This window comes from Sander lucioperca, chromosome 10 (assembly GCF_008315115.2).
Source record: "Sander lucioperca isolate FBNREF2018 chromosome 10, SLUC_FBN_1.2, whole genome shotgun sequence".
In the NCBI taxonomy this organism is placed as follows: Eukaryota; Metazoa; Chordata; class Actinopteri; order Perciformes; family Percidae; genus Sander; species Sander lucioperca.
Genome location: NC_050182.1, coordinates 1,576,339 through 1,589,801, shown reverse-complemented (window position 1 = coordinate 1,589,801; position 13,463 = coordinate 1,576,339). Strand labels below are relative to the sequence as shown.

The 13,463-nt window shown below is 41.1% G+C and overlaps 1 protein-coding gene across 1 annotated transcript; it reads right to left on the bottom strand.

Moving 5' to 3' along the window:
- Positions 1-152: 152 nt before the first annotated feature.
- On the bottom strand, positions 153-11,414 carry LOC116056229. Its single transcript, XM_036005807.1, has 7 exons — positions 11,313-11,414; positions 10,200-10,571; positions 9,452-9,826; positions 9,008-9,274; positions 7,317-7,413; positions 6,981-7,014; positions 153-375 (listed from the first exon to the last, which is right to left on the bottom strand). The coding sequence occupies exons 1-6, from the start codon at positions 11,362-11,364 to the stop codon at positions 6,981-6,983; spliced, it is 1,197 nt and encodes a 398-aa protein (XP_035861700.1). The 5' UTR covers positions 11,365-11,414; the 3' UTR covers positions 153-375.
- Between the last annotated feature and the right edge of the window lie 2,049 nt (positions 11,415-13,463).

Genomic DNA, 13,463 nt, shown 5'->3' with positions numbered 1-13,463 from the left:
AAAAACAAGCAGGTGTAGACGGTAAACAACAATATTCACGTACATACAGACTCAATATATGTTTGATGTCCTCTAAATCATATCAACAACAGAGATTAAAAGCACCAGTGATGTAATATTAGAGCAGATATGTTACAGATAATAATATCAGAGATAAAGGTCCAGTGATGTAATATTAGAGCAGATATGTTACAGATGATAATATCAGAGATAAAGGTCCAGTGATGTAATATTAGAGCAGATATGTTACAGATGATAATATCAGAGATAAAGGTCCAGTGATGTAATATTAGAGCAGATATGTTACAGATGATAATATCAGACAGCTCGGCCTCGTTCCTCTGGACGTCTCAGCTCCTCTACGGCGTCTGGAGGCTGAAACACAAAGCAGAGTTCAAACAGCAGAAAAAGACAAGCAGCCGACAGCCACAGTGGCTCAAAGTCCTGCAGACTTCCTTCAGTAGTGGAGCTACAAGTCTAAAGTTTGTCCTGAGGGGGGCGCTAGAGGAAAGCTCATGGGGATCCCTCTCTAAGCTTACTGGCTCAGGGAGTTTTCTCTGTGTCAATATAATAATAATTATTATCACAATACACTTCATTTCTGGTGAGCAATTCAGCTTTTTAGTGTTTAGGTTGAGTCAACATCAGAACAAGGGTATAATAGTTATAGTATAATATATATAGTATAATAGTTTGTTCAAGGTTTTAGAAAGGGTTAGTTTTTATATATTTAGTTGTAGTTAGTTTTTATCAAGGCCAGGTATAATGTTCTCAGAAGTATGTATCTACATATTCATATAGAATACATGTTGGAGAACAGCCACGATGTTTAATCTTTAAACTATTTTAGTGTCTGATGTGAAGCAGTCACAGCACAGCAACATCTAATGTAAAGTCCAGGGTTTTAATAATAAATAATAATAATAATAATAATAATAATAATAATAATAATAATAATAATAATAATAATAATAATAATAAAGATAAGACACAGCACCCGAGCAGTTTGGGCAGCACTTAAGCTGAATGAATGTTATTAAAAGACTTTCTCAGATCTAATGGTTGTAGTTCTTGTGATAATATAATAATAATTGTCCAAATTTAAGTGAAATTGCATATTTTTAAATTGAAAAACGGAACATTTTCTTGAGGAAGGACGTCTAAACCCCTCGCCAAATACGTGCACCTGAGACTTCCACAAACCGGGGGAAAACACTCAAATCTGTTCAGTTACTGTGGATTAATGTCACAGTGAGAGTTGAAGGAAATTCATGCTCTCTCCTTTATTTTAAAGGTCCCATGGCATGAAAATGTCACTTTATTAGGTTTTTTAACATTAATATGAGTTCCCCCAGCCTGCCTATGGTCCCCCAGTGGCTAGAAATGGTGATAGGTGTAAACCGAGCCCTGGGTATCCTGCTCTGCCTTTGAGAAAATGAAAGCTCGGATGGACCAATTTGGAATCTTCCCTTTATGATGTCATCAGGGGAAAGGTTACCTCCCCTTTCTTTGATTTGCCCACCCAGAGAATTTGGCCCACCCATGAGAAAGAGAGAGAGACATCATGGCTTTCAAATGAGCGAAGCATGGCAGTTGGTCAAGGCCACACCCCCACCCTCCACCTTGCCCCCCCTCTCTCCTCCTAAATAGCATTTAAAGCTACAGACACAGAAATGGCACATCCTAAGGAAAGCTCATTGTGGGACTGGCTCTAGTGGCTGGAATTCTGCTCCAAGGCCGGATTTTGGGAAAGAAACTTCAGATACAGTATTAGGGGACCACTAAGGTCTATATAAAAGAGACTTCAGATACAGTATTAGAGGACCACTAAGGTCTATATAAAGAGACTTCAGACACAGTATTAGGAGACCACTAAGGTCTATATAAAGAGACTTCAGATACAGTATTAGGGACCACTAAGGTCTATATAAAAGAGACTTCAGATACAGTATTAGGGGACCACTAAGGTCTATATAAAGAGACTTCAGATACAGTATTAGGGACCACTAAGGTCTATATAAAAGAGACTTCAGATACAGTATTAGGGGACCACTGAGGTCTATATAAAGATACTTCAGATACAGTATTAGGGGACCACTAAGGTCTATATAAAGAGACTTCAGACACAGTATTAGGAGACCACTAAGGTCTATATAAAGAGACTTCAGATACAGTATTAGGGGACCACTAAGGTCTATATAAAAGAGACTTCAGATACAGTATTAGGGGACCACTAAGGTCTATATAAAGAGACTTCAGACACAGTATTAGGAGACCACTAGGGTCTATATAAAGAGACTTCAGATACAGTATTAGGGGACCACTAAGGTCTATATAAAAGAGACTTCAGACACAGTATTAGGAGACCACTAGGGTCTATATAAAGAGACTTCAGATACAGTATTAGGGGACCACTAAGGTCTATATAAAAGAGACTTCAGATACAGTATTAGGGGACCACTAAGGTCTATATAAAAGAGACTTCAGATACAGTATTAGGGGACCACTAAGGTCTATATAAAGAGACTTCAGATACAGTATTAGGGGACCACTAAGGTCTATATAAAAGAGACTTCAGATACAGTATTAGGGGACCACTAAGGTCTATATAAAAGAGACTTCACCTACAGTATTAGGGGACCACTAAGGTCTATATAAAGAGACTTCAGATACAGTATTAGGGGACCACTAAGGTCTATATAAAAGCATCCAAAAAGTAGCATGTCATAGGACCTTTAAGTAGTGAAATATTAAAGCTTAGTGCGTAACTTTTAGATATTAATGAATGTCTGTTACATTGAAGCCATTGTTAAATGAGTTGCATTTAAGTTTAATCAAGACTATAATTAATTAAGACTATCAGCTCCACACACAACACACAACTCTCTCTGTATTTCTCAGTATGACTGTGTTCAGAAGATTGTGGCGTCCAGTGACTTTCAAACACAGAAGCTCGAGTGAAGTGCTGTCTCCTTTTTTTTTGTGAACTGTTTTGCCCATACCATTACATAAGTTGGTCCTGGACTGTGAGCTGGTGAAGTGCGAGGTGGCCGTTGGTGTGCGTCCGGCGTTGCCCATTGAGGGGATTCATTTCATTCTGGGTATTGGGCTGGCTGGTGGCCGTGTTTGGGCTGATTCTCCCCCTTTGCCAGTAGTTACATCTTGCCCAGTTAAGTCTGTTGTTGACCATATTGCCGCTGACTTGCCTAGAGTTTTCTCAGCCTGTGTAAGTACCCGAGCTATGAGTAACGCTGAGTCTGTGAGGGAACCTGATGGGGGTGATGTTGAGTTTCTGGCTCCATCACTGTCATCAGGGGTCCAATTTCTCTTTGCACGTTTGGTCAAGTTTTGAAGTTGTTGCGTGTCTGTCATAACCAGTCATCGGCCTATCATGCACAGAGTCAGGGGGCCTTGGAAAGATTCCATCAGACTCTGAAGTCTCTCCTGCGTGCATACTGCACAGAGCTGGATAGAGACTGGGAGGGGGGTCTTCCTTGGCTTATACTGGCTGCAAGAGAAGCTGTTTAGGAGAGTACTGGGTTTAGTCTTAATGATTTGGTTTTTGGACACAAAGTGCGTGGGCCCTTGGTTGTTTTAAAGGATGGCTTGGTGGAGGTCGATCCGTCGAGAAATTTGGTTGATTTTGTCAATGGCTTTAGGCATCGTTTGTTTGTTGCAGGTGAAATGGCGAGGGAGACCTTGCAAGTGTCACAGAGTAAGATGAAAAATTTCTATGATCGCCATGCGGGGCATCAGGAGTTTAGTCCGGGGGATCAAGTTCTTGCTCTGTTGCCTGTTGTGAGCTTGCCGTTTCAGGCTAAATATGCTGGTCCTTATACAGTTGTTGAGCGCAGGTCTGACCTCAATTACATCATTGCTACACCAGGTCGGAAAAAGTCAACGCAGTTATGTCATGTCAACCTCCTCAAGCCCTATTATAGACGTGAGGCTGATGTAAGCCAGTCAGTGAATGACGAGGTACATCCTGTTTTGCTTGTGAGTTCGGTGTCTGGATCACAGGGCGTAGATGGAGTGCCGGAACCAGATGACAGTTTGTTGTATGGTCGTCTAAAAAATTCGGAGACGCTTTTTAACCTTGATAGTCTGTTGGTGCATTTAACTGAGTCTAAGCGTGATGAGTTGTCTGGTCTGATACAGCAATATCTGTGTCTGTTTGGCGATGTTCCTACATGCACAAATTGGATCGAACATGATGTTGATGTCGGAGATGCACAACCACTTAAACAGCGTTTTTACCGTATGTCTCCAGAGAAACTTAAACATCTGGACTCTGAAGTTGCTTACATGCTGGAAAATAATATTGATCTCCCGTCATTCTCTAGTTGGCCCTCTCTGTGTATTTTGGTCCCGAAGCCTGATAAATCACCTAGGTTTTGTACAGACGTGGATAGACGACTGTATAGATCAGGTTGGTTCTGCCAAGTTTGTTAGCAAGTTTGACTTGCTTAAGGGATATTGGCAGGTACCGTTGTCTGCGTGTGCTCAGGAGGTCTCGGCATTTGTTACACCGTCTGGACTCTATTCTTATAGAGTCATGCCGTTTGATTTGAGGAACGCTCCGGCCACATTTCAACGATTGATAAATCGTGTTGTGTCTGGTCTAGACAGTTGCTCTGTTTACCTAGATGATCCTGTTATATATAATGAGACGTGGCACGCTCATCTTAAACGCATTCGGGCATTGTTTGACAGGTTGTCTGAGGCGCGTTTGACTGTCAATTTGGCTAAATGTGAGTTTGAGAGTACTACTGGCCACTTGATAAGTACTACTGTGACGTATTTGGGACGTATAGTGGGGCAGGGCCGTGTAGCTCCGGTCCAGGCCAAAGTTAGGGTAGTAGAACATTTTCCTGTGCCTACTACTAAAAAAACATTTTTTGGGTCTAGTCGGATACTACAGGAGCTTCTGTAACAACTTCTCTACAGTTGTTTTTCCTCTGACGGAGTTGTTGAAGGCTAATGCAAAGTTTTTGTGGTCTGATGAGTGTCAGCAAGCCTTTGAGAACATCAAGTCTTTGTTGTGTTCGTCTCTTGTGTTAATAGCACTGCGCTTTGATAAGCCTTTCATGATCCAAGTAGGTGCGAGTCAGTTTGGGGCGGGTGCTGTTTTGCTGCAGGAGGATGGTCAGGGACTGGCGAGACCAGTTAGCTTCTTTTCGAAGAAATTCAACCGTTATCAGTGGAATTATTCAGTGATAGAGAAAGAAGCGCTGGCACTTGTTTGGTCTTTGCAGCATTTCAAGGTGTACGTTGGTGGGAGGTCCCTTGTTGTGTACACGGATCACAATCCGCTGACATTTTTGCAGTCACTTAAATGTCCCAATCAGAGACTCATGAGGTGGTCATTGTTTTTGCAAGCCTACGCGCTTGAGATTAGGCATATTAAAGGAGTGGACAACGTAATAGCTGATGCGTTGTCACGTGCCCCTCTGCTGTAAGTTGATATTGACATCTTTTGTTGTTTTGTACCCTGTTTGTTTTTTTTGTTAGCTTTGCTTCCCAGGTACCGTGGTTTGCTAAAGATGGGACGGGCGTGAGCAGTCGTCCTGGCGCAATTTGGAGATTTACAGTTCCTTTTGCTTGGTATATGTCTTCTGCTGTGTATTACATTTTGGTGATTTGGTAACATTTGCCTTTTCTGAATAATGTTCGGTTGTGTCAGCTGGATGGGGTGGTTGGTTTTGGCTTTATGGGGGGGGGGGGCTGACATGATTTATGTTCATTTTTATCTTATTTTTGTTTTGTTTTTTAAACCTGGCAATAAAGATTTTGTGTAGTTTTAGTTTTTCTTGAAGGTTTTAGTTTTTATTTATTTTCAGTTTACTAAAATTATTGTTCAAGAGTCATTGAAGAGAAGCTGAGGGGAAGTTGTAGACAAGCTTACATTTCTCACCTTCTTTTGAAAGGGCTAAAGAAACGATGGCAAAAAGAGGAACTCTGACATTGGTGTTTATATCTTTTGCTTCAAACGTTCTTCTAACAGAAGCCAGGTTCCTGTTTCTGTGCAAATTAATTTATTCATATCAGCTGCAGGTTTGTAACAGGAAGTCATAAAGGCAGCGCTCAACTCTAACGGCGCTTTCACACCTATATTTCGGTTGACTTGGTGCAATTCTTTTTTGGGGCAGAGGGAGGGCATGCATTTCGCATTTGGTTCAGTTTGCTTTCACACTTTGTCAAACGCGCCAAAACTGTAAACACACGTCACACGTTGGAGACGGTCGCTTCTTTATTGGACAGAATATCTGAAACTGGCCGACGCTTCTCGTCTCAGTAATAAAGGAGTAACACCAAATTTGTAACGTCCTGGGTTTTCTGGTCAATCAATGAGTGCAAGGGTAACTGATGAGAAGGTACAGTTTGTATGCCTTTTTGAAAGATGTGATGGATGGTAGTGTTCTGATGTGATGGGGAATGTCATTCCAAACTTTGGTGTATGTATGAAAAGAGGATTTCTGACCATAGTTGTTTTTGTATGGGGGGACTGGAATGAATGCCTGTGAGACTGATAGCGAGGCGTACTGGTCTCATGTTGTGTGTCAGCAGAAGTGCAGGAAGTGTTGGTGAAGTGCCATTTTGAATCTGAAAATAAAATGCAATAGCGTGGCTGTTTATGTAGTTCTGGTAAGTCAGAGCGTTTGAGTGCAATGCAGTGGTGAGACCACTTGGTGAGTTCACTTGGAAGAGAACCGAGACCCCCGTTTTTAAGCGGACCAGAGTTTGATTGTTTGGTCCGCACCAACGTTTAATAAGCTTTCACACCGGCCCAAACCAACAGGACTATCAGACCAAACGCTCCAGGGTTCTGTTTAAACGGACCAAAGGAGGCAGGTATGAAAGCTTAAAGACTCTCCATAAAGACATGACGGTTAACTATTAAATGTAAAGTGTTATAAATAAAAATAATATATATATATATATAAAATAAAAATAACAGTAAAGGATGTTTAGTGACTCACCTACACCGTCATCTTTTTTTTGCGAACGCACGTCCTGTGAAGGATGTAGAAATAGTTAGAGTAGAATCTAAGATATTACTGTTTTTAAAAATGTTACTGACACAAACTCAAGTTACAAAGTGCTTCACAAATATGTTGATTGATATGTTTTATTGAAATAAAATACAATTTAACGATAAAAGCTCAAATGCAGTAGAGCCACATAATAGATCAGTTTAATAAAATGCAAAATGAACGACTCTACGAACTCTCATGTTTCAGATTCATGTAGAACTGTATTTGTTAATAAACAAATGAATACAGGATCATGACTCAGCAGACTGATTAGAAAGTTACCTTTTGATGATGATGGCCGTTACTATGACGATGAGAACAGTGTGCAGAGTGAAGAGAAGCAGACGAACAGCCAGCAGTGGGTCAAAGGCTTTAGTTCCTGTGAAACAGATCAGAAAGGACTGTTGGACTGTAGACTAGTAATGCACCGAATGTTCGGCTACTGTCATTTTCGAAAAAAAATTTGGCTGAATGAATAAAAAGGCCAAATACATTTGACCCAATAATTACGTTTTTGATAACACGATCAAATATCAACCCGTGTAGACTGAGAGGTGCACACGCTTTATAAATGTTGCAAACATGTCGGCCGTGTGGATGTTATTGAGGTCTAGACTTGGACTGTATAAACCAGGGGTGGCCAACCAGTTAGGTATAAAGAGCCACAAAAAAAACGCACCATCACAAAAAACCACACAACACATGCACGTCCACACTACAACAGCAACAGTGTCTTCCAGATCTGATGACAGTCATAATACATAGCAGTTTTCATAGTTTTTTTTTTCACTTAGATTGACTCAGTGGGAAACCTGACAGTCTTTGTTATCCACAATCCTTTTCAGGTCTTGCTTGAACTCGGTTGTGGCCACTCGAAGAACTCTCTCACTCATTTGTCACTAAAGGGGCTTTCAAACAGTCGGATTCAGCAGTGAAAGGGTTAACGAGGAAGGTGATCTGTGGCCGCTGTTTTTCCTCAGGTGGCAGAATCTGTCCTCAAAACTCTGCTGCATTATTTTCCATTTTAAAATAATTGGCAAATGTATTCAAATGTTTTTTTTACTTATCTGAAATACTGCATGTTTCAGAAAAGTTAAAAACAACAATCAACCAATGACACAGCCCCCAGCCACACAGTAAGAGCCTCACAGGAGCAGGCAAAGAGCCGCATACGGCTCAAGAGCCACAGGTTGGCCACCCCTGGTATAAACTTTACTGTTTGACTGATTTCGGTTTTCAACTTCTCCCCCGGTGTGTCTGTCAAAACACGGATGGAGACGACTCCTCTCTTTTGATACTTGAATGAATTAATTATAGGACTTACAGGCAGGGCTGTAGTACACGAGTGGTTTTCTATGGTCTCGGACTTGGACTTGTCTCGGTCTCTGCCACTGGTCTTGCCAAATATGGCTTTTGGTCTCAACCGAGTCCACGTGTCTCTATTATGTTAATAATAATATTGGAGGGAAAGTGAAACACTGGCCACCTGATAACCAATCACACACTAGATTATCTTCGCACGCCCTGCATGTGCGTGCCCTGCTAACGTTATTGCCATTCATTTTCACTGATTCACACACGCTGTAACAAACGAAGATGTCTTCTGCCACAATTCTGCCATAATCAAATTTGGTTTTAGAAATCACCAGGAATTTCTCAGCACTGCGCTTAAAAAGAAATACAGGGCAGACTGCAAATTCTGCAAAGCAACAATTTCGGAAACCTTTGGGACAACTTTTCTGTCCTGGACTCTGTCTTGACTCAGACTCAAACCTCTTTGGACTCGGTCTTTACTTGGTCTCGACTAGTCCTGGTCTTGGACTCGACAAAGGTGGTCTTGACTACAGCCCTGCTTACAGGCCTCAAGAACACGGTTAATCATTGACATCCTCAGTAATAGATGTCTCCTACTTCACAACTCTATTTAAGTTTAAATAATTATTTCCTACAAACAGAAAACTGATCAAACTAACCTTCCTCTTCTGCTCCCACGTGCAGGCTGTACGGCACGGAGAGGGTGCGGTTGTTCCTCTTCAAACCACAGGTATAGATCCCAGAATCCTTTGCAGTCAGATAACCCAGATGGAGGGCGGGGCCAGACTCTGAGAGGGCGTGGCCATCTCTGAACCAGGTGACCTCCAGTTGGTGGATAGTGCAGATTGCAGCAGAACAGTTCAGTGAGACTGCTTCCCCTCTTTTAAACTCTCCGTCATCTCTGGAGCTTCTTAACTTCATCTGATCTAAAGTAAATATGTAAAATAAAATAAATGTGCATTATAAACGTCCTTTATTACATTCAGTACATAGTTTTGAGCTAATTTAGCCCGAAGTGCATTAAAATGTTTTACTATAAACAACAAATACTGCAAATTCTCACTTAATATAATCTTAAAAAATTTAATTTTAAATGCTCTTACCTACGACTGTGACTCTCACTCCTGATTGGTCAGTAAAATGTGCTTTGGGATGATTAGTTTCCACTCTGAAGCGAAAAGTTGCGTCGTCATCATACTGTAAATCTGAGATCTGTAAAGTGCAGTTTCCCTTCTTGTCTCCCAGGTATCTGTAACGAGGGTCGTCGTTGTTTGATTCGCTGTCATACACAGACGGAGTCGTTCCGATACAGAATAAATGGTTCTTGCACCAAACGACTCTGACGACCTCGATCAAAACTTCTCTTCCATTGTCATCCATGACAGACTTCAGTGGTGTGAAGGAGCAGGGGAGGGTGACGGTCGATCCTTTCACACCACAAACAGGTTCTGGATAGTTCACACATTGACCCAGAGCACCTGGAACAACAACACAGTGAGATTAGGAATAAAGGAACTCGATTTAGAGCGAAACTTACTTGCGTCAGCGTTGAATACATGTTTATTTTGTATGAAACCATATATCTTGGGAAAGGAAAGGAAATGTATTGGTAAAAATGTGTATGAATCCTGTTAAAATACTTTTTACTGAACAGCACTAACATGACAGTCATTGACAAACTACAGCAGTCGTCGACACGATGCAGTGAAACTGTCGACTACAGCCAGAGAGGAGAGAGACCATAAAACAACTATACAACTACACCATGGTAAACTATGAACAAATCCATCTCTGACAATTTAACAGGGTTAAGTTATTGATATTATTGTTATTATCATAGGATGATCTTACCAGCGACTGTGACTCTCACTCCTGGTTGGCCAGTAAAAGATGCTCTGGGATCATTGGTTTCCACTCTGAAGCGAAAAGTTGCGTCGTCTTTCTCCTGTAAATCTGAGATCTGTAAAGTGCAGTCTCCCTTCTTGTCTCCCAGGTATCTGTAACGAGGGTTGTTGTTGTTTGATTTGCTGTCGTACACAGATGGAGGATCTATCCCATAAATGTTAGGGCCCTTGCACCAGACGACTCTGTTGATCTCGATCAAAACTTTTCTTCCATTGACATCGACAGACTTCAGTGGTGTGAAGGAGCAGGGGAGGGTGACGGTCGATCCTTTCACACCACAAACACGATCTGGATAGTTCACACTTAGACCCAGAGCACCTGGAACAACAACAAAGTGAGATTAGGAATAAAGGAACTTGATTTAGGGTGAATGCTTTGATGTGAAAACTAATCAAAATAGGGCTGGGTATCGCAGATGATTCCCGATTTGGTAACGCTTTTGATTCAATATCAATCAGGTTAGGGAAATTTCAGATACAATACCAGTTTAGCTTAGATGTAAAAGAGATTCTCAGAGAAGTTATTTACCAGGTTAGTGTTTACATTAAGAACTGAACAGCACTAACATGACAGACATTGACAAACTATAGCAGTCATCGACACGATGCAGTGAAACTGTCGACTACAGCCAGAGAGGAGAGAGACCATAAAACAACTATACAACTACACCATGGTAAACTATGAACAAATCCATCACTCTGACAAGTTAACATTTTAATTTAGCGGACAAAAAGTGCGCAACAGTTACATTACATTACATAAGTTTAGACACCAAAAGAACTAGTTACATTCTTGGTGAAAAGGCAGATATTCAAAGATAGATTTCAAGATTTCATTAATCAATAACAGATCACTCAAACAAAGATCAATTTTCATTAGAGATTGATTATTTTAACCCAGCCGTACTAAAGAAAATGGGCCTCAGCTACTAAAACAGAAAACAAAACGAGAAAATAAAACAGATTCAGAGCTGCAACTTCAGAAGCATAAATGTTTCTAGAGTTTATCAAAAACATCAGTAAAGATATTAACGTAACGTAAATAAAGTCCATGTCTTACCAGCGAGCAGTAACGTGAAGCAACAGGAAATCTTTCTGTCCCAAACTGCCATCCTTTCTTTATTAATGAGTTGATTTAATGTTTGAATGTTGAACCTGCAGCAGTGATGAGAAGACACTGACTGACTGTAGAGCTGAGACGGAGCATTACATGTCTTTGTGGTTATTATCTCAGTTCCTCATTTTCTTTCTAAGAAGTATATATATAACATTAAATGGCTTGGTTGAATTCTACGTCATTCTGTGGTGTGTTATTTTGTTGATAACAGACCGTTGCTAAGTATAACACACCGTTGCAATGCATAGCAGAGCGTTGCCATTGACGCAGTTCTGTTCACTCTGGAGGACAGCTATCAATCAATCCACTGAAAGAAGTCCAGATAATTTATCAGCTGTGGCAAAAAGTGGAGCAACTCCTGTCCTCCAACCCAGGCAATGACCGCAGATCTGGTGAGCGCCTATCATTACATCTTTATATACCGTCTTTGATCTCTACATCTTTCTATACGGTCTATGATCTCTACATCTTTATGTACCGTCTTTGATCTCTACATCTTTACACACGGTCTATGGTCTCTACATCTTTACACACGTCTATGGTCTCTACATCTTTTCACACGGTCTATGGTCTCTACATCTTTACACACGGTCTATGGTCTCTACATCTTTACACACGGTCTATGGTCTCTACATCTTTACACACGGTCTATGGTCTCTACATCTTTACACACGGTCTATGGTCTCTACATCTTTACACACGGTCTATGGTCTCTACATCTTTACACACGATCTATGATCTCTACATCTTTACACACGATCTATGATCTCTACATCTTTACATACGGTCTATGATCTCTACATCTTTATATATGGTCTATGATCGCTACGCAGTAATTTCAGCCGTAGGGAGAACAACACTAATTAGTTATCTTACATTGCCACATGTTGCAATGTAAGATAACTAATTTTGTTTAGTTTAATGTGAATTAGAGCAGCCGATAGCCCGTTAGCTCACTACAATGCTTCAGCTAATGTTGTGTCAATTCCTGCAGTGATTAAAACAGCAGCTGGGTAATTTGTCAGTTAGCGATAGCACAGCAGCACCCCATAACAGCCCGACTCATAAAATATACAGCTGCTACCACAGCCCGTGGTTTAATTTAACCGGACTCCGCCAGATGGATTGCTTCGCATTTGCTTGGCATATCCATCTGGGAACTTTCCGTTGGAGAACTTTTGGGAAGGGGCGAAAATACTGGTTAGCTGATTGGATAAACCATCTGTCTATTTGATTTGATTAGGATCCCCATTAGCTGATGCAGAACATCAGCTACTCTTCCTGGGGTCCACACAGAACATAAAACTATATTTTCAGACAAAACAAAACTACAAACTACTAAACCGTCTATCACCACCTATGTTGGTGATAGACGGGCCAAATCAACCAATCAGATCAACGATATATCAAACTCTTGCTGAAACCAGTCGGGAGAAGAGCAAAACCATCTTTTCCTCCGAGAAAAGCCTCCAGTGCCGTTGTTTGCTCTTCTTTCAATGAAGGAATACTTTCTAATTCGGATAAAACTTGCGCGATAGCTACGCTCATCTCATCCGTGGAAGCTGCCACGTTATTTAGACTGAACAGTCGCTTCTCGTTGCATCACACCTAAACCCGCCTCAAAACCAACGCTGATTGGTCGGTCGTTTGGCGAACGGCTCCAAATTTCTCTGTGTCAAGATGCCAGACTGATCTGCGAGTGGAAAACTGGAGCTCGCCAGATCAGGACGGTCTCACGAGGCTACAGCCCAGTGGCTTTTGCCAGAAATGTATTCGCTGCAGGCCGGGGAAATACTGTGGTGTTGAGTGTCAGATGGAAGGTTGCATTAAACAACTACGGCGTTTACGTTGCTATGGACGCAGGGTTTCAACCATAGAGATGGAACGGAAGCAATACAATCGTATTTAAATCAATAAAATCCACTTTTAAATCAATATTTTGTGTCAAATTATTGATTTATTTGGTATGTAGCCGTGTAATACGTTGGATAATGTAGAGCGAGTGGGTTGTTATAGCGTATACAACCCCTTCAGGCTGATTCAAGACCCCTTGGTGTATTCGTTATAACAACCGCCTCGCTTTACATTATCCCT